The following is a 21,742-nucleotide window of genomic DNA, read 5'->3' as shown; positions in this document are numbered from 1 at the left end:
ACCCCTGATTTCACCCTGCCCCCAAAGAGAATTCACCCCACTGCTGTAATTTCAGCATCAGGGAGCTGTCCGTCTTCCTCCCTCCCTTTGTACCCAATCACGGCTGCCGTGGAAACGGCTATGCAGCCTTGATGCACAGCCCTTCCTTCCATTCCACGTGAGAAGTGCCTATTAGGCAGAGGGATGTAGCAGATCTGAAATTGTGCAGGGGAGACCAGGCTTAGCTAAATGAATGCATGTTTAAAACCGGACATGAATTTTGCAGCCCACTTAATTCAGGACAGTGCTCTCAATCAGCAAGGCTCCTGACAACATGCATGCCTCCTGATACATGGGGTCCCTTGGCAACCTATAGCAAAGGCTTTAATCTAAAACTCACCCAGGATGATTTTGTACCCTTTTGGAGATGGTAGTCATGGAAAAGACAGAGTGTGGGATATTCTGTAAAAACTGGTTTAATTTCACTTATGGGTTTCACACATATTAGATACTTAGTAAATTCTTTCATTTTTTCCTGATGAATATCCAAAAAGTTCCTACATCTTACACTCTGCATATTTGAAATTTATCCATGATTGGCTTTAATGACTCTTCTTCTTTTTATAGATTAAGATTATGCGAATTAAGCAAGAAGGAATTATTTATGTAGATGATGCCTCCAACAGAACCATCAGTCCCAAGAAAGCGGATATCCTGGATGTGGTGGGAATGCTGTATGTTGGCGGGCTACCCATCAACTACACTACCCGAAGAATTGGTCCAGTAAGGGTCTAATTTATTTATTTGTGTGTGTGTGTGTGTGTGTGTGTGTGTGTGTGTGTGGCTTAAATAACTGCCTGAGTCATATATGTTGAATTATTAGGTCATATTGGCCCCTGATGACTTTGAGGTGAATAGGAAATCATCTTTTCTGAGAAGTAACAGGTTTTCTAGATAGATTTGACTAGGAGAGGTAATATCACCAAACAGAGTGTCGACCCTGGAGCCAGACTCCCTAGGTTTGAATACCTATTAACTAGCTGTGTGGTCTGGGGCAAGTTACTTAATCTTCCTTTGACAAAGTTCCCTCTTTTGTAAAATAGGATAATAGTACCAGACAAACAAGGTTACTGTAAAGATTAAATGAGGTAATATATTGAAAGTGCTTAGATGAGTACTAAGCATATAGAAAGTACTGGAAAACAAGGACGATAATGTTGATGGTATTGTTTCAGAACTAGAGATTTCACAAATATTGAGAGAGGCAGTATTTAAACTACATTTGTCCAATACTGTACTACAGTATTTAGAGTACAGTACAGGATTCAAAATTTAAAGTCCTCACAATTTTACAAACCAATATTCACAAAATAATGTTTTGTCAGACCACGTGTCCTGGTTTCCTTTGGAAAGAAAGCATGATTTTAAGAAATACAGGGGATCAGTGTTTTTAAAGAACATATTAGAAACGTATTACATTTCTGTACTCAGAACATGTGAAAATGCATAGCTGTTCTTCATCAAAGACATCTGTTCATCATAGTTGTAATTCTCAGCATTTGGCTCCCCTTGTGGGTGATCAGTAGTATGCTCCTTTCATAGCTATTGGATATGCTACCCAGACCTATCAAAATGAGAGTCTCTGGAGAGTGGCAAGAGTGATTAACATGTGTCCCTAAAATCATATGAAATATAGTGGAGCAAAGTATGCTTGAATTACTTCCATGGTCCCTAAACTCTAAATACTTCATGCAAACTTTCAAGTTCGGAGTGTATGTGCATTTTTTTAGGAAAGAGTTCACTGATTTCATTAGATTTTCATAAGGAAGAAGCACTAAGCCAAACTTAATGATCTTTTCAAATAGAATTTGAAATTAGATTATGACAAAATGTATATATATAGTAAGGTTATTAAACCATTAATTGAAACATAAGGGCTAATTAAAAATTTGTTTAATTGTATAATTGACACACAACGTTACATTAGTTTCAGGTATACATGTAATTTGACAAATTTACACATTATGCTATGACCACTACAAGTAAAGCACCATCCGCCACTATACAAGGCTATTGCAATATCATTGACTATATTCCCTATGCTGTACCTTTTATTCCCACGACTTATTCATTCCATACCCGGAAGTCTATACTTCCCACTCTTCTTCACCCATTTTGCCCATCACCAGCCATCACCCCTCTGGCAACCATCAGTTTGTTCTCTGTAATTATGGGTCTGGTTCTGCTTTTTGTTTGTTCATTCATTCATTTGGGGTTTGTTTTTTGTTTTTATTTTTTTAGATTTTACGTGTAAGTGAAATCAAATAGTATTTGTCTTCTCTACCTTATTTCATTTACATAATACCCTCTAGGTCCATCCATGTTGTCACAAATGGCAAGATTTCATTCTTTTTTACAGCTCAGTAATATTCCACTGTATATAAATACCATCTTCTTTATCCATTCATCTATAATAGATACTTAGTTTGCTTCCCTGTCTTGGCAGTTCTAAATAATTCTGCAATAAACATAGGGGAACATATATCTTTTCAAATTAGTGTTTTCATTTGCTTTGGGTAAATACCCAGTAGTGGAATTACTGGATCATATGGTAGTTCTATTTTTAATTTTTTTGAGGAACCTCCATACTGTTTTCCACAGTGGCTGCATCAACTTACATTCCTGCCAATAGTGTACAAGAGTTCCCTTTTCTCCACATCCTTGCAGAAACTTGTTATTTCTTGTCTTTTTGATTCTAGCCTCTCTGAGAGTGTAAGAGGATCTCTCATTGTGGTTTGATTTATATTTCCCTAAGGATTAATGATGTCCAACATCTTTTCATGTGTGTGCTTGCCATCTGTATGTCTTCTTTGGAAGAATATCTATTCATATCCTCTGCTCATTTTTAATTGGGTTATTTTTGGTATTGAGTTGTATAAATTCTTGATACATTTTGGATATAAACCCCTTATTGGATATGTCATTTACAAATATCTTCTATTCAGTAGGTTGCCTTGTCATTTTCTGGATGGTTTCCTTTGCTGTGCAAAAGCTTTTTATTTTGGTGTAGTCCCAATAGTTTATTTTTGCTTTTGTTTCCCTTGCTTAAGGAGACATATCTAGAAAAATATTGCAATGGCTGATGTCAGAGAAACTACTGCCTGTGCTTTCTTCTAGGAGTTATATGATTTCAGGTCTCACATTGAGGTCTTTAATCCATTTTGAGTTTATTCATGTATATGGTGTTAAGAAAGTAGTCCAGTTTCATTCTTTTACATGTCGCTGTCCAGCTTTCCCAGCACCCTTTGTTAAGAGTCGGTCTTTTCCCCATTGTATATTTTTACCTTGTTTGTTGTAGATTAAATGACCATATAAGTGTGGTATTATTTCTGGGATCTCTATTCTTTCCCATTGCACTACATGTCTCTTTTTGTGCCAGTATCATACTGTTTTGATTACTAAACCTTTGTAGTTTCCTTGAAATCTAGAATTGCGGTACCTCCAGCTTTGTTCTTCCTTCTTAAGAATGCTTTGGCTATTTGGAGTCTTTTGTGGTCCCATACAGTAAATTTTAGTATTATTTGTCCTACTTTTGTGAAAAATGCTCTTGGTATTTTGACAGGGATTTCATTGAATCTGTAGACTGCTTTAACAATATTTATTTAACAATATTAATTTTTCAATCCATGAGCATGGAATATCGTTCCATTTGTTTGTGTCATTTTCAATTTCTTTCATCAGTGCATTACAGATTTTAGAGTACAGGTCTTTTACCTCCTCAGTTAAGTTTATTCCTCTGTATTTTATTCTTTTTGGTGTAATTATAAATGGAGTGGTTTTCTAAATTCTCTTTCTGCTACTTTTTTATTAGTATATGGAAATGCAATCAATCTCTAGCTATTAATTTTGTGTCCTGTAATTTTACTGAGTTCATTTCTTCTAATAATTTTTTGGTGGAGTCTTTAAGGTTTTTCTATGTATGGTATGTGATTTGCAAGTAGTTACAGTTTAACAGTTTAGCTCTTTCCTTACCAGTTTGGACACCTTTTATTTCTTGTCTGAGCGCTTGTGGCTAGGATTTTCAGTACTATGTTGAATAAAAGTGTCAAGAGTGGACTTCCCGGTCTTGTTCCTGATCTTAGAGAAAAGCTGTTTTTCACCATTGTGTATAATGTTAGCTCTGGGTTTTTCATATATGGCCTTTATTATGTTGAGGTATGTTCCTTCTAAATCCACCTTGTTAAGAGTTTTTATTAACAAATGTTGAATTTTATCAAATGTTTTTTCTGCATCTATTGAGATTATATGATTTTTATTCTCCATTGTGTTAAATATAGTGTATGCTGATTTTTGAATTTTGAACCATTCTTGCATTCCCAGAATAAGTCCTACTTGATTGTATTTTTAATATATTGTGGAATGTAGTTTGTTAATATTTTGTTGAGAATTTCTTGCTTTTATGTTCATCAGCGATATTGGCCTGAAGTTCTCCTTTTTTGTGTGGTATCTTTGTCTGGTTTAGGTATCAAGGTAATGCTGGCCTCATAGAATGTTTTTGAAAACTTTCCTTCCTCTTCTACTTTTTAGAATAGTTTGAGGAGAATAGGTATTAACTCTTCTTTAAATGTTTGGTAGAATTCACCTGTGAAGCCACCTGGTCTAAGACTTCGTTGGTAGTTTTTGATTACACAATTTTGTTACTAGCAATTGGTCTCTCCAAATTGTCTATTTCTTCTTAATTCAGTTTTGGAAGATTGTATATTTCTAGGAATTTATCCATTTCCCTAGGTTGTCCAATTTGTTGGCATATGATTTTTCATAGTACTCTCTTATAATCCTTTGTATTTCTGTGGTATCACTTGTTCTCTTACATTTCTGATTTTATTTGAGTCCTCTTTTCTTGATGAGTCCAGCTAAAGGTTTATCAGTTTTGTTTATCTTTTCAAAGAACCAGCTCTTGGTTTCATTGGTCTTTTCTATTGTTTTTGTCTCTTTCATTTATTTCTGCTCAGATCTTTATTATTTTCATTCTTCTGTTCACATTTGTTCTTATTTGTCCTTTTTCTAGTTACTTTATATGTAAGTTAAGTCATTTACTTGAGATTTTTCTTGTTTCTTGATGTAGACCTATAAATTGGTATAAATTTCCCTCTTAGAACTGATTTCGCTGTGTCCATTGTATTTTCATTTTCATTTTTATTTTCTTCAGTGATCCATTGGTTGTTTAGTAGCATGCTGTTTAGCGTCCACATATTTGTATTTTTTCTATTTTTCTTGTGATTGCTTTCCAGTTTTATACCATGTGGCCAGGAAAGATGCAGATGATGTCAGTCTTCTTCAGTCATATTTTGTGGCCTAACATGTGATCTATCCTGGAGAATATTTCGTTTGCACTTAAAAAGAATGTGTATTCTGTTGTTTTGAGATGGAATGCTCTCTATATATTTGTTATTTCCCTGTTGAATTTCATCCTGGATGATGTATTTTTTGATGTAAGTAGGGTATTAAGGTCTCTTACTATTGTATTGCTGTCAATTTCTCCTTTTATGTCTGTTAATATCTGCTTTATGTACCTAGGTGCTGTGATGTTGAGTGCATAGATATTTTCAATTGTTATATCTTTTTGCTGGGTTGATCCCATATCATTGTGTAATGCCCTTCTTTGTCTCCTGTCTTTGTTTTAAAATCTATTTTGTCTAATATAGATACTGCTGCCCTGGCTTTTTTTCTCATTTGCACTGTATAGCTCTTTCCATCCCTTCACTTTCAGTCTGTAAGTGTCTCTAGGTCTGAAGTGAGTGTCTTGTATAAAGCAGATAGATGGGTATTGTTTTTTTACCCATTCTACCACTCTATGTCTTTTGATTAAAGCATTTAGATCATTTATATTTAACGTAATTATTGTTAAGTATGTGCTTAATACCATTTTGTTAATTGCTTTCTCATTGTTTTTGTAGTTCTTCTCTGTTCCTTTCTTCGTTTGCTCTCTTTGTGGTTGATGACTCACTCTTTGCAGTGTCATGGCTGGCTTTCTTTCTCTTTTTGTGTATCTATTAAATGTTTGGGGTTTGTGGTTACCATGAAGTTCACATATAATATCTAAGTACATAGCAGTCTATATTGATCACCATTTACATTCAAACACATTCTAAAAGAATGTATTTACTCCTCCCTCCACATTTTTTTGTCTATGTTGTCATATTTTACATCTTTTTATTCATAGTTTTCTTACATCTAATTATGGCCTTACCCTTTAAAGAAGTCCATTTAACATTTCTTGTAAGGCCACTTCAGTGATGATGAACTCCTTTTCCTTCAATTCTGAATGGTAATCTTGCTGGGTAGAATATTATTGGTTATAAGTTTCATTTTTCTTTCCCCACTTTGTATATATCATGCCACTCCCTTCTGGCCTGCAAAATTCCCACTAAAAAATCAGCAGATAGACTCATGGGGTTTCCCTAGTACATACCGTTGCTCCTTTCTTGCTCCTCTTAAAAATTCTCTGTTTATCTTTAATCTTTGGCATTTTAATTATTGTTTAGAACTATCTGTGCTTCTTGGGTGCCTGGGTGGCTCAGTTGGTTGAGCGACTGCCTTCAGCTCAGGTCATGATCCTGGAGTCCCGGGATCGAGTCCCACATCGGGCTCCCTGCTCAGCGGGGAGTCTGCTTCTCCCTCTGACCCTCTTCCCTCTTGTGCTCTCTATCTCTCATTCTCTTTCTCTCTCAAATAAATAAATAAAATCTTAAAAAAAAATCTTAGAACTATCTGTGCTTCTTGAACCTGTAAGTCTATATTTCCTTTCCTCGGTTAAGGAAGTTTTCTGCCACCCCTATAATGCAAATGTTTATTTGCTTAATGTTGTCCAAGAGATCCCTTAACCTATCCTCATTTTTTTTAAGAGTTCTTTTTTTCTTTTTGCTGTTCAGCTTGGGTGCTTTCCATTACCATCTTCCAGATTACTGATCTGTTCTTCTGCATCTGTTAATCTACTGTTGTTCCCTCTAGTGTATTTTTCATTTCAGTTATTGTAGTCTTCAAAACTGATTTGGTCCTTTTTATATTTTCTGCCTCTTTGTTGAAGTGTTCACTGAGTTCTTCCACTCTTCTCTCCAGTCCAGTGAGTATCTTTGCAATCATTATTTAAAACTCTTTATTAGGCATATCGCTTATTTCTGTTTCATTTAGTTCTTTTTCTGAAGTTTTGTCTTATTTGGAACATATTTCTTTGTCTCCCCATTTTGCTTGACTTTCTGTGTTTTGGAACAGCTACTTCTCCTAAATTGTAAGGAGTGGTCTTATGTATGGTCATCCCCTGTGCGGACTGTGTGTGCCTGGTGACTTGCTGGCTTGCATGGGCTGGGGGTCACAGGGCACTCTGTGCTGGAACTGAACTGGGCATGTGCTGGAGTGGTCCTGAGGCTTTCTACACAGGGGGTACTCTGGCAGGACAGCTGAAGCTAATGCAGGCTGGAGAGTCCTTGGGTGCTCCCCATGGGGGGTGCCCTCGTGGAACAGCTGGAACTGAGTCAGGCATGGCCTGGAGGTTCCTGGGGCACTCAGTGCAGGGAGGACCCTGATGACGCTCACTCGGGCATCAGTCAGGAGATCTTGGAGTGCTCTGCCTCAGGGTTGCCCTAGCATGCCATCTTGAGCTGAGGTAGTGCAAGCCTGGAGTGTGTTCCAGCAGGCTTTGCTCCTGTGCCACCTTGGTGTGATGCCTGGAGCTAGAGGGAGCACTGACCAGGGGTGTCTCAATATGTACCACCCTGGGGCCACCTGGGTGGGACAGCTGGGGCTCATGCGAGCTAGGGGCCTGCGGCTTCCTGAGGCAATAGGCCAGAAGCTAGACCCTGCTGTGGTCCGTGCTATCGAGGTGGAGGGGGAAGATAAATCATGGCTCTCATCAGCCCATCTGACCCAGAGAGTTCCAGCAGCTCCCCTGCCATTTGGCAGAGTTTGGGGGCTGAACCTTTTATGTACTAGTTGCTCTTTTTCTGTGCCCTAGGTCAGACGAATCTGCTTTCAGTCCTTCAGTACTATCCCTCCCCATTGTTCACAGTGTTGGGGACGGAGGTTCCCTTCATTGCCGTGTCTCTTGCCATTCTCTTTACCTTTTGTTGTGCTATTCAGTCAGCCTTCAACTCTTCTTCAGGAGGAATTGCTTTATAAATAGGTATAGATTTAGTGTGTCCATGGAGGTAAGTTCAGGATCTTCCTACATCACACCATCTTGGATCAGAACCAGCATAAGGAACTAATTAAAAGTTATGATATTCACATGGAGCACATACTTCTGCCAAACTAGTGGTCCCATTAGAGACACAGTATGCACTATTTAGAATATCAGAACAATCTAGACACAGGCTAGATACATCCTAGTTGAGAAGCACAACACAGGATTCTCTGCACGCATTGTGTGGAGCTCGGGGTGATAGCACAGATCCAGGTAGTGTGGGGGCTACCTTAAGACAGCTGGCCAATGATTGCAAGCACAGGGCATCCCCACAAATTACTGAATTCCATATAAAGTCAAAGTTCTGGTAAAACCTGATATTTGGTTTTTTCTGACCTGAATACTTAGGTGACCTACAGCATTGATGGCTGCATCAGGAATTTTCAGATGGTGGAGGCCCCTGCTGATCTTGAACAGCCAACCTCCAGCTTCCATGTTGGAACATGTTTTGCTAATGCTCAGAAAGGAACATATTTTGATGGAACAGGTTTTGCCAAAGCAGGTGAGGCACTCCCATTTTCTTCCTGTTGAATATTAAGCAGGTACCAATATTAACTTCTTGCTTGTATAGGAAAATAAAAGTCCCGGATTTATTAAATAAAAATGTATAGAATAAAAAATGTCAAAGATTAATGTATCTGATTCTGAAGCAAACTAATAGAAAAAGTAGAGTAAAAGGCTATTTGGAGAGTTTATTTCATCTCCCCTAGAGATCAATAACAACAAAATAAATTTAATTCCAAAAGAAGGTCCATATATTTATATGTGTAATTTATCTATATTCCAGTTTTCTCTGTCTACCTTTCTGAAGATGAGATAGCATTTTTCTTTCTTCCTCTCTTCAATTCCTTGTAAGGCTTCATGTCATGATCTCCCACTCCCACTCATACACCCAATATACACATACCGGTGCCCATTTCTCATTGATGGTGATGATGACTGGTACTTTTCCCTGACTTTCTTTAAGGATTTGCACCTTCTAGTGAACATCTCCAGAGCAGATCTGGATCACTGATAGTAAATGTACAGTTTGGGGAAAAATATGAAATAACTTCTATATAATACAAAAAAGACATTAACATACCTCAGGATAGACTATTCAGTCTTAGGGTTACCATAGATACATGCATTTGTTTTTTAAAAAAGAATAAATGTGCGCATAATATATAAAAGTTATCATGGGAAACGGAAGTAAATAAGGTGTCATTCCTTCCTTCAAAAATATACTATCAATAGGTAAGAATCGGTGTGTTCAGAAATCACAAGAAGGTAAGTAAAATATATTTAAAACTATAAAAGACATACAAGCAAGGTTCTGTGGATATTTAGAAGAAAATTTAATTTTGATTGGGGAAATCTGGAATTGACATTTGAGCTAGGATTTAAAAGGTGAGATGAAAATACTCACATGCAAAAGTTTTCAGAGATGGAGGGGCAGGGCCCTTAAACAGAGTATAGGTGGGAAATTTCACCTACAGCAGAGGCAGAAAACAGATAAAGGATATGTTAAACATTAAAACACTGGGGGTAATGATGAGCCTGAAATTCCACATGCAGTGAAAATCCATAGCCTTCCCCAAGATTTCTGCAAATTCACAGATGGCTGGCATTCTCTTGGTCAAATTTGATGGCAAGCTTCAGCTTCTGCAGTTGATATACTGATTTGCCATTCTGCCTGGCCTCTTTTGGTTCTGGATCAAACTGGACCAGAAAATGAGCCACTTCCCCAATTTCTAACAACTGCCATCCCCTCAACAGACAGTGAAATACAATCTATTTAAGACTTTTTAGAAAAGCTTACATCACTGGAAACATACAACTTCAATTACACCTTCAACATCCTTGTCCTTAAAAACTTGTCAGCCACCTGATCACCATGGCTTTTACTGGTCACTTCACTCCGTCTTCAGCTGAACTGTTTCATGTTCCTTTCTTCTCCTTACTTCTCCCTTTCAGGGACAAAAACAAGCACTTTCTGTTTTATTTTGCAGAACAATTCAGCTTCTTTTTCTCTTAAAAATCTGCTCTGAATCCACCTATGCACATCCAAACCCATCAAGGCTCTGAGTAGAACAATAAATTTTTCACATAACAGACATTACCCTTCACTGGAGACAATGGTGGTTACACATAGCACTTATTTCTTGCCTAATAAATAGAAGACATGCAGAAAATTTCCATGAGTTCTTCCCTAGTACTCCATGCAGTCAATGTGGTCTAGCCTGCTCTTAATGAATGGCTTTGCTTCTAAGAGGCATGTCTTTAAATAAATTAATGCATCAAATATAAGAAATTATAGAAAAATCTTACCTGGGTGCACTGGAAAAATCTATGTCCCAGATTCTGTTCCTTCAAAATTGTGCTTGCAATTCCTTTCTTTATTAATAAAATGAGAACCTTTTTTTAATTTTTTTAAAAGATTTTATTTATTTATTTACTTGACAGAGAGAGACACAGTGAGAGAGGGAACACAAGCAGGGGGAGTAGGAGAGGGAGAAGCAGGCTTCCCGCAGAGCAGGGAGCCCGATATGAGGCTCAGTCCCAGGACCCGGGGACCATGACCTGAGCCGAAGGCAGATGCTTAACAACTGAGCCACCCAGAGAACTTCTGAATCCTTTCAGATCACTGTGGCACAGTAATCTTAGAATGGCCTAGTAAAATCTTACTGAATAATCACTGAAATGCTTGACTTAATCTAACAGTAAGACTTCCAACATAACCATACATTGCTATGAGATTCTTTAAGTTAATCTCAGTGTGGGGTCATCCATTTAATTATTCAACAACTATGTATTAAACCTCCCTGTGTTTCAGATACTTTGGTAGGCACAGGAATAAAATTGCCCTCCCAGAACTTACATGCTAGGAGGGAAGGCGACCAAGAAAATAAGCAATAACTATAAAGTGTGTTATATGATACAATGGTGGAAGTATGGGCCATAAGAGAGTCTGGAACTTACTATAATTGACTAATATCTGAACTGAAATCTAAACCATTGCATTGTACAAATTTGAATTAACAATCCCTAAACTCTAATCCATAATTTTTTTTAAAAATCTTCATTTTACAGTTGGTGGGTTCAAAGTGGGATTGGACCTTCTTGTAGAATTTGAATTCCGCACAACTAGAACCACTGGAGTTCTCCTGGGAATCAGCAGTCAGAAAATGGATGGAATTGGTATTGAAATGATTGATGAAAAGGTGAGTGTCAGTTTTCTAACTATTTGTGATTTCCTTATGATAGTGTTGTTCATATGTAAGAACCTCTATTGTGAAGCCCTACTGTATTCTTTGTTGGGAGAAACTAGATTGTGTGTTTTCAACATACTTACTCTGTAGATCAGTGTAAACTTTAAATGTGCTAATTCTACAGTAAGCCACTTGTGTTGACAAATAATAGGCCAAAGGGTTTTAGATCTCAAACTCTTACTGTGTTGCTCAAAGTACATGAATACATTGTATATAAAACTATAGATTCCAATGGAAAAAAGAGGAGGGGGCCTGGATTGTCTAAAATCAGTCTTTGCCTCTTCTAACACATTAGGCACTTCTCAGAAGTCAAGGTGGCGAGCTGACCTATCAGCTGCGCAATGTTTATTTAAAAGCATCCTGATACCATTTTTTAAGAAGTGCAGATTTATACTAAATTTATATTAGTATAATAAATTTTGTCAATTTGCTTACAATGAATAAGCTAATTCTAAACACCGCTCCAGTCCCTGCCTGCCTATGAACAGCATCCTGCAACAAAATGACCTGTGTATATACTTTGTAGTACAGGCAGCAGGTAAAGAGGCAGGCAAAGCAAGAAGTTACCCAAATTTTCTATCTGGCTCTTAAATAGGAATCATACTTCATCTCTGGTCATATTTCCACTCACACAGTATTGCGGCCTCCCAAGAAGAAAGACCACATAGTAACCTCCAATATGCTTTCTGTTGCCTCCTCTCCCCCTCTTGTCTTCAAACCATCATCAAAGGCAATAAAGCAAAAAGATCCAGGAGTACAGAGGCAAAAAAAGGGGAAACAGACAAGCAATAGTTAATGGCTTTGCCAGATTTTCAAACATGTTCACTACATCTTGTTGGAGCAAGCTTCATTTCATCACCTGCTTATAACCACTGTTACTATCACTTTGTTGGGGTATCAAGTTCCAATACAATGCATGTGTATTTCTCACCAAGTCCTGCTCTTACAAACTCCACCCAATATAGTAAAATCTTAATCTTTATATCACCATTTAGTTTACAAACTTTTCACCTATTGCAGTTTGTCATCTTTTTAAAGCCCCTATGTCTTTTCTTTTACCTTGTCAAATGTGTTGCCAGACTGTTTTTAATGTTTCAATATGTTTCTTTCCTTCATCAGCTTCAAAAGAATTCTGTCATCTCAAATTTCAGGGACTGTGCCATGTTACTGGAAACAGATTTTTCTCATTTAGACATGAACTTCCAATCTAAGTTTTTCATTGTTAAGAATTTAACTGGCCTCCTGGCTCAAAGTCTTTGGCACCGTGATATGAAGCCTGCCCAGGAAAGTAATTGATGTTATTCTCAATCCTGCATATAAAATGAAATCCATGAAGGAAAAAAAGAATACATACAATTAAAACATCAAAAGCTTACATTTAAAAAAAAAACAATAATCCTCTAAAATGAATTTGTAATTCGAACGAATGAATCACTCTAAACATCTTTTAAGAAATTTTATAAGGTTCACTAAGAACTCTCACACTCTATAAAGATCTATGGTAGGATTTGTCCCTGTGCATATGAGGTCTTTTTTTTTTTTTTTTTTGTCAGCCAGCCTCAAATTATGTCACATTTTCTGAAAGCAGAATTATTACGAGTCTCACACATCTTGCCTTTTGCCCCCACCAATGCCTAGAAGCAAAGAACATACGTTGTGACTCCTGGTTATTAAATTTGTATTTTGATTTCTGTCAGCTTTTTTTTTAATTTTTAAAACGCCCAGATATGTTCATTTCTAACTATTCCAGCTGATGACTCCCTTAAAAACATAACAATTTTTGCTATGTGAACCATCATGATACCTTTCTAATGAAACCATGTGTGACTGTTCAATTTCCTGCTTTCTAGCTTATGTTTCATGTGGACAATGGCGCTGGCCGATTCACTGCTGTCTATGATGCTGGGATCCTAGGGCATTTGTGTGACGGAAAGTGGCATAGAGTCATAGCCAACAAGATCAAACACCGCATTGAGCTAACAGTAGATGGGAATCAGGTGGAAGCCCAGAGCCCAAACCAAGCATCTACATCAGCTGATACAAATGACCCTGTGTTTGTTGGTGGTTTCCCAGGTGAGCCTTATCCACTCCAGCAAGAATTTCTTTGCTGTTACTGGATTTAAAATATTTATATTTCTGTAAATATGTCCAAGAATGTGTGCTTAAATATACTTCTTAGCTTTAGAATCGACTCCCATAAAAAACACCTTACCTGAAATATCCAGGGTGTAAAATGAGCATACTACTTATATAAACCACATGGGACTGAACTTTACATGATAGCCCCCAAAGTTTCATTATTGGGGAGATGGGGGCTAGAGGAAATGAATTTGGCTTATAAAAGATATGAGGCATTTAACAGCAATGAAGGCCAGAGTTGGTGTTCTTTCTGATTTTTTGAAAATTAATATACCAAAGGAATCATAAAATGTAATGGAACTTATTTCCTCAAGTTCTGGAAATCATTGGGTTAAGCAAGCTAATTTCCCCCTTAGGTTATTATAGAGTTTATATTACAAAGAAACCCCAGCAATAAATCTGCATTCAAAAATCCCCATCCAGCACATTAAGTATAGCATGTAAACCACAGAGTTACCTAAAGTGCCCATAAACAAGAGTGCCCAACTTGATGAGAAATAACCCAACTGCCTCTTTATAAATACTGCAATAACACACTCTTGGAATGGTCTTTCAGCATTTTGGTAAGAGAAACTGTCACTCCCATTTATGTAAGGCTCCCCTGCTTAACAAAACAAGCAAAATATATATTCAGCAGTTGTTAATGGAGGAAAAGACATAGGAGCAATGGGGACCAATTCACAGCTCCTTTCTCCAAAGTTGCTTCTAAGTTTGAAAAGAACCTACTTCTGCTTCAATCAGGATAACCCCCAAAATACTATGAAGGAGGTAACATATTTCTCCATTCATGGTCTATGAAATGGGATCCTAGTTAGCACCTACAAGTCCTGCTGGAAGAATGGAGTGTCTCCTTAACAACAACAAAATTTGTGTGAGTTTTCAACCAACTTAACCTTTGGGGATGTATTTTTACAATGTAAAAAACTAATAAAGTCACCATTAAAAGTCCATGTCCTAATTCAGTAAAGTATTTGGTCAATTGAAGTCTTTCATTAAATTCCATAATATATCACAGCTATAAATTTGTTCATTCCAAACCAAATTGCTATCTTAAAATGTATAATTTCTACATGTCTCCAGATTTCAGAACACATAACTATAGAAATACTATTAAGTTTAATGGTTAGCAAAGCTAAGAACAAAATCACTAACTTTACTTAAAACAGCCTTCCAATTTAATCTGAAGCTAACAGCTGACTTTAAAACATTCTCTTAAAAAACTTTCAGAGAAGATGGCAGAGAGGACTCTAAGCTCACCTTGTCCCACGGACACAAGTAGATAACACACACATCAGTGTGAATAATCCAGAAAATGAACTGAAGACAGGAAGAAAAAACTGCACAACTAAATGCAGAGAAGAGGCCACACTGAAGAGGGTAGGAAGAGTGCAGACGCAGGGAGGAGCTAAAGGACTACACTGGCAGGAGTGAGGGAGCCATGGGTGTGGAGAGGGGAGAGAAATAGACCATCACACTGGGGAGTCTGCATGGGGAAGAAAAATCCCTATAACACCTGGCTTTGAAAACCAGAGAGGCCAAATTTTGTCAGTTCTTACCACCACCAGCAGGACTTAACTTAAAGCCTGGAATGTTAAAAAATCAGCACACTTGACTCTGGGAGAGCCAGAAAGATGATAAGAGACTGAGTCCCCACCCATAAAGAGAGAGCACAATGAACAGCCTGCGGAGGAGCAGCAGAAAAGCATCAATTTAAAAAACACCTGGGGTATAGAAGAGGGAGTTATTTACTGTCCTAGAGAGACAGCGATTGCTAGGAGACTCCTCCAAGAACAAAGAAGCCAGCAGGTGCTGTTTCCCTCCCCTGCCCCCCAGCACAAACACAAAGCCACCTGCAGAAACCAGTGTAGTCCCAACATTCATTACCTAACTTGCTTACACCAAGCCCGACACGCTTCAGTCCTGGCTCTATGGCTTCCCTACCTCCAAAGACCAGCACAAACCTTGCCAACACTGCATCTCCCGACCTCATGCTTTGCAGGGCCTCCATGCCAGCAGCAGCGGGCAGTCATCTCCCACAGAGGGCATGTGCACCTTGTTAAATTTGTGCACCTTGATCATGTGCATTTTGCAGATTGGTCTGGTCGCAGTGGCAGAGGCACATTCCCTCTGGCAGGTGACCAGCTCTGCCTTGTTAAAAGTGCATACCCACCCACTACTTTCAAGAGCAAGAGACTTAGCTGACTTTCCTAACACAGAGAAACAAATACAGAGAGACAAAATAAGGAGACAGAGGAAAACGTCCCAAATGAATGAAAGAACAGGACAAAATTACAGCAAGAGACCTAAGTGAAATATAGATAAAGTAATATGCCTGATAGAGAATTTAAAGTAATGATCATAAAGTACTCACTGGACTTGAGAAAAGAGTGCAGAACATCACTGAGACCCTTAACAAAGATAAAAAAAGAACCAATCAGACATGAAGAACACAGTAATTGAAATTGAAAGTACCTTGGATGGAATAAATAGCAACTTAGAGGAAGCAGAAGAACACATCAGCGACTTGGAGGACAGAGTAATGGAAAGTAATCAACTTCAGCAGGTGAGAGAGAAAAAAATTATGCAAAATGAGAATAGACTTAGAGAACTCAGTGACTCTATCAAGCATAAGGACATTCACACTATAGGGATCTCAGAAGAACAGCGAGAAAAGGGGGCAGAACATTTATTTCAAGAAATAATAGCTGAAAACTTTCCAGACCTGGGGAAGGAAACAAATTCAGATCCAGGAGACACAAAGATCCCCAACAAAATCAACCCAAGGAGTCCACATCAAAACACATAGTGATAAAAAGAGAAATTTAAAAGAAGCATGAGAAAAGAAAATAGTTACATACAAGGGAAATCCCACAAGGCTCTCAGCAGATTTTTCAGCAGGAACTTTGCAAGCCAGAAGGTAGTGAATAATATATTCAGAGTGCTAAAAGGAAAGAAATTTGCATCTAAGAATATTCTACCCAGTAAGGCTTTTGTTCAGAATAGGAAAGATAAAGAGTTTCCCAGACAAACAAAAGTTAAAGGAGTTCATGACCACAAAACCAGCCCTCCAGGAAATGTCAAATTGGACTCTTGGAGTGGAAAGGAAAGACCATAAGTAAGAGTAAGAAAAGTAGGAAGCACAAAGCAGTAAAAATAAGTGTATCTGTAAAAATCGGTCAAGGGACTCACAAAATAAAAGGATATAAAGTATGACACCATATACCTAAAATGTGGGGAGGAGAGGAATAAAAAATGGGTTTAAACTTAAGTGGCATCACATCAGTTTAATATAGACTGCCATATGCAGAAGTTGTTATATACAATCCTATGTAACTAGATCAAAAACCAGTAATAGATATGCAAAATATAAAAAGAGAGGAATCCAAGTATATCACTAAAGCAAGGGAAGAAGTGAAGAGAGTAGATCTGCAAAAACAACCACAAAACAAATAACAAAATAGCAATAAATACATACCTATCAATAATTATTTTGAGGGCGCCTGGGTGGCTCAGTCATTAAGCGTCTGCCTTCGGCTCAGGTCATGATCCCAGGGTCCTGGGATCGAGTCCCACATCGGGCTCCCTGCTCAGCGGGAAGCCTGCTTCTCCCTCTCCCACTCTTCCTGCTTGTGTTCCTGCTCTTGCTGTCTCTCTCTGTCAAATAAATAATAATAATTATTATTATTATTTTGAATGTAAATGGACTAAATGCTTCAATCAAAAGATATCAGGTGACAGGATGGTTAAAAAAACAAGCCCCATTATATGCTGCCTACAAGAAACTCATCTGAGACCTAAAGACACCTGCAGATCAAAAGTGAGGGGATGGAGAAACATTTATCATGCAAATGGATGTGAAAAGAAAGCCAGGGTAGCAATACTTATATCAGACAAAATAGACTTTAAAACAAAGACTGTAACAAGAGACAAAGAAGGATACTATATGATACTAAAGGGACAATCCAACAAGATGATATAACAATGGTAAATATGCACCCAAATACATTAAAAAGTTAATAATAAATGTAAAGGAACTAATTGATAATAATGAAATAACAGTGGGGGACTTTAACACTCCACTTACCTCAGTGCACAGGTCATCTAAGTAGAAAATCAACAAAGAGTGGCTTTGAATGACATAGCGGACCAGATGGATTTAACAGACATATTCAGAACATTCCATCCCAGAACAGCAGGACACACATTCTTTTCAATTGCACGTGGAATATTCTCTAGAATAGATCATGTATTAGGCCACAAAACAAGTCTCAAAAATTTTAAAAAGATCCTAGTCATACCATACATCTTTTCTGACTAAAATGCACTGAAACTAGAAATCAACCACAAGAAAAAGTCTGGAAAGACCATAAATACATGGAGGTTAAATAACATGCTACTAAACAATGAATGGGTCAACCAAGAAATCAAACAAGAAATCAAAAAATAAATGGAGACAAATGAAAATGAAAACACAATGGTCCAGAATCTTTGGGATGCAGCAAAGGTGGTCCTAAGAAGGAAGTATATAGCAATACAGGCCTATCTCAAGAATCAAGAAAAATCTCAAATAAATGACATAACGTTACACCTAAAGGAACTGGAAAAAGAACAACAAACCCAAAACCAGAAGAAAAGAAATGATAAAGATTATGACAGAAATAAATGAAGTAGAAACTTAAAAAAAAAATAGAACAGATCAATGAAACCAGGAGCTGGTTCTTTGAAAAGATCAACAAAATTGATAAACCTCTCGTCAGATTAAAAAAAAAAAAAAGACTCAAAATCAGAAATGAAAGGAGAAATAACAACTTACACCACAGAGATACCAAGGATTGTAAGAGAATATTATGAAAAACTGCCAACAAATTGGACAACCTAGAAGAAATGGACAAATTCTTAGAAACATATAACCTCCCAAAACTGAGTCAGGAAGAAATAGAAAATTTGAACAGACCAATTACTAAGGATGAAATTGAATCAGTAATCAAAAAATTCCCAACAAAGAAAGTCCAGGACCAGATGGCTTCACAGGTGAATTCTACCAAACATTTAAAGAAAAGTTAATGCCTATTCTCCTCAAATTATTCAAAAAAAAAAAAAATAGAAGAGGAAGGAAAACTTCCAGCTTCATTCTATGAGTCCAGGATTACCAAAACCAGAATAAGACTCTACCAAAAAAGAGAATTGCAGGCCAATATCTCTGATGAGAAGAGTTGTAAAAATCCTCAACAAAATACTAGGAAACTGAATCCAACAATACATTTTAAAAAATCACCACTATCAAGTGGGGTTTATTCCCGGGATGCAAGGTTGATGTAATAACCACAAGTCAATCACTATAATACATCACATCAACAAGAGAAGGGATAAAAACTGTAGAATCATTTCAATAGGTGCAGAAAAAGCATTTGACAAAGTATAACATCCATTCATGATAAAAAGCCTCAACAAAGTAGGTTTAGAGGGAACATACCTCAACATAATAAAAGCCATATATGAAAAACCCACAGCTAACATCATACTCAATGGTGAAAAACTGAGAGCTTTCCACCAAGGTCAAAAACAAGTATGTCCACTCTCATCACTTTTATTCAACATGGTACTAGAAGTCCTAGCCATAGCAATAAGGTAAGATAAAAGGAATGAAAGCAATCCAAATTGGTAAAGAAGAAGTAAAATTTCACTATCTGCAGATGACATGATACCTATATATAGAAAACTCTAAACTCCACAAAAAAGCTACTAGAATGGATAAGGAATTCAGTAAGGTCACAATACAAAATCAATGTACAAAATCCGTTGCATTTCTATACACTGATAATGAAGTGGCCAAAAGAGAAAGTGAGAAAACAACCCCATTTATAATTGCACAAAAAAATAAAATACCTAGGACTAAATTTAACCAAGGAGGTGAAAGACCCATATTCTGAAAACTACAGAACATTAATGAAAGAAATTGAAAACGACACAAACAAATGTAAAGACATTCCATGTTCATGGATTGGGAAAAAAAATATTGTTAAAATGTCCATACTATCCAAAGCAATCTTCAGATTTAATTCAATCCCTATCAAAATGCCAACTGCATTTTTCACAGAACTCAAATAATCCTAAAATTTATATGAAACCACTAAAGATTCCAAATAGCAAAAGCATTCTTGAAAAAGAAACACAAAGCTGGAGGTATCAGATTTCAAGTTATATTACAAAGTTGTAGTAATCAAAACAATATGCTACTGGTACAAAAATAGACCTACTGATCAATGGAACAGAATAGAAAGCCTAGAAATAAACCCACCTTTTTATGGTCAATTAATATTTAACAAAGGAGGCCAGAATATGTAATGGGAAAAAGACAGTCTCTCTTCAACAAATGGTGTTAGGAAAACTGGGCAGCTACATGCAAAAGAATGAAACTGGACCACTTTCTTACACCACACACACACACACACACACACACACACACACACACACACCCTCAAAATGGATTAAGGACCTAAATGTAAGACTTGAAACTATAAAATTCTAAAAGATATCACAGTCAGTAATTTCTCTGACATCAGCCATAACAACATTTTTCTACTGTCTCTGGAGGCAAGGGAAACAATAGCAAAAATATTGGCACTTCATCAAAATAAAAAGCTCTGCACAGCAAAAGAAACAACCAACAAAACTAAAAGACAATCTACTGAATGGGAGAAGGTATTTACAAATGGCATATCCGATAAAGAGTATCTAAAATATAAAGAACTGATAGAACTCAACACCCAAAAAACAAATAATCCAATAAAAAATGGGCTGAAGACATGAACACACATTTCTTCAAAGAAGACATCCAGATGGCCAACAGACACATGAAAAGATGCTCAATATCACTCCTCACTGGGGAAATGCAAATCAAAACCACAATGAGATATTACCTCACACTGTCAGAATGGCTAAAATCCAAAAACACAAGAAACAACAAGTGTTGGTGAAGATGTGGAGTAAAAGGAACACTTGTGCACTGTTGGTAGGACTGCAAACTGGTGTAGCTGCTGTGAAAGACAGTATGGAGGTTCTTCAAAAAATTAAAAATAGAACTACCCAACCATCCATTAGTCACACTACTGGTATATACCCAAAGGATATGAAAACACTAATTTGAAGAGATATATGCACCCCTATGTTTATTGCAGCATTATTAACAGTAGCCAAACTATGGAAGCAGCCCAAGTGTCCATTGATAGATGAATGGATTAAGATGGTGTGTGTGTGTGTGTGTGTGTGTGTGTGTGTGTGTGTATGTATGTATATACACACACATATACACACAATGGAATATTACTCAGCCATTAAAAAAGAATGAAATCCTGCCATTTGCAGCAACATGGATAGATCTAGATAGTATAATGCTAAACGCAATAAGCCAGTCAGAGAATAACAAACATGATTCCACTCAAATATGAAATTTAAGAAACAAAACAAATGCACAAAGGAGGGAAAAAAAGACAAATCAAAAAACAAAAATGCAGATTCTTAACTACAGAGAACAAACAGATGGTTATCAGACAGGAGGTGGGTGGGGGCATGGGTGAAATAGATGAACAGGGTTAAGAGTACACTTACTTGATGAGCACTGAGTTATATATGGGATTCTTGAATCACTAGGTTGTACACCTGAAAATAATATAACACTGTATGTTTATACTAGAATTACAGTTTTAAAAATACCTTTAACATAGAAGCTGCCTTTTAAAACTGAGCCCTTTTTGCTTTGTTTTTCAGATGGCCTCAACCAGTTTGGTCTGACAACCAACATTAGGTTTCGAGGTTGCATCCGATCTCTGAGGCTCACCAAAGGCACAGGCAAGCCACTGGAGGTCAATTTTGCCAAGGCCCTGGAGCTATGGGGTGTTCAACCTGTATCATGCCCAGTCAACTAATACAAATCAGTTTAACTCCAAGAAAGGTCCTTCAAGTAGATCGAGTAAAACAAATATATCTTACCTATATATGCTATTAAAACTAATTTGTGCATGTATATTGAATTCTTTCTGTACTCAGATGGTGCTAATGCAGATCCCAGACTGAATTTAAATTCAAGTTTTCTCAAGTCCATAAATATTAAACCAATTATTTCATTCTAAATAAT

General features: G+C 37.1%; 1 protein-coding gene across 1 annotated transcript in view; it reads left to right on the top strand.

The window, feature by feature from the left end:
• LAMA2 (laminin subunit alpha 2) overlaps nt 1-21,533 on the top strand; it is a 468,253-nt gene extending 446,720 nt beyond the window's left edge. Inside the window, exons 61-65 of the mRNA XM_088023741.1 lie at nt 607-762; nt 8,567-8,720; nt 11,291-11,421; nt 13,320-13,542; nt 21,376-21,533. Coding sequence (XP_087879867.1) covers nt 607-762; nt 8,567-8,720; nt 11,291-11,421; nt 13,320-13,542; nt 21,376-21,533 — 822 coding nt within the window. The remainder of the gene's footprint in view (nt 1-606; nt 763-8,566; nt 8,721-11,290; nt 11,422-13,319; nt 13,543-21,375) is intronic.
• Nucleotides 21,534-21,742: the final 209 nt, after the last annotated feature.

This window comes from Eumetopias jubatus, unplaced genomic scaffold (genome assembly GCF_037043125.1).
Source record: "Eumetopias jubatus isolate StellerSeaLion01/CBP00866 unplaced genomic scaffold, mEumJub1_p1.0 scaffold_6, whole genome shotgun sequence".
In the NCBI taxonomy this organism is placed as follows: Eukaryota; Metazoa; Chordata; class Mammalia; order Carnivora; family Otariidae; genus Eumetopias; species Eumetopias jubatus.
This window is presented reverse-complemented; position numbering and strand designations above follow the sequence as displayed.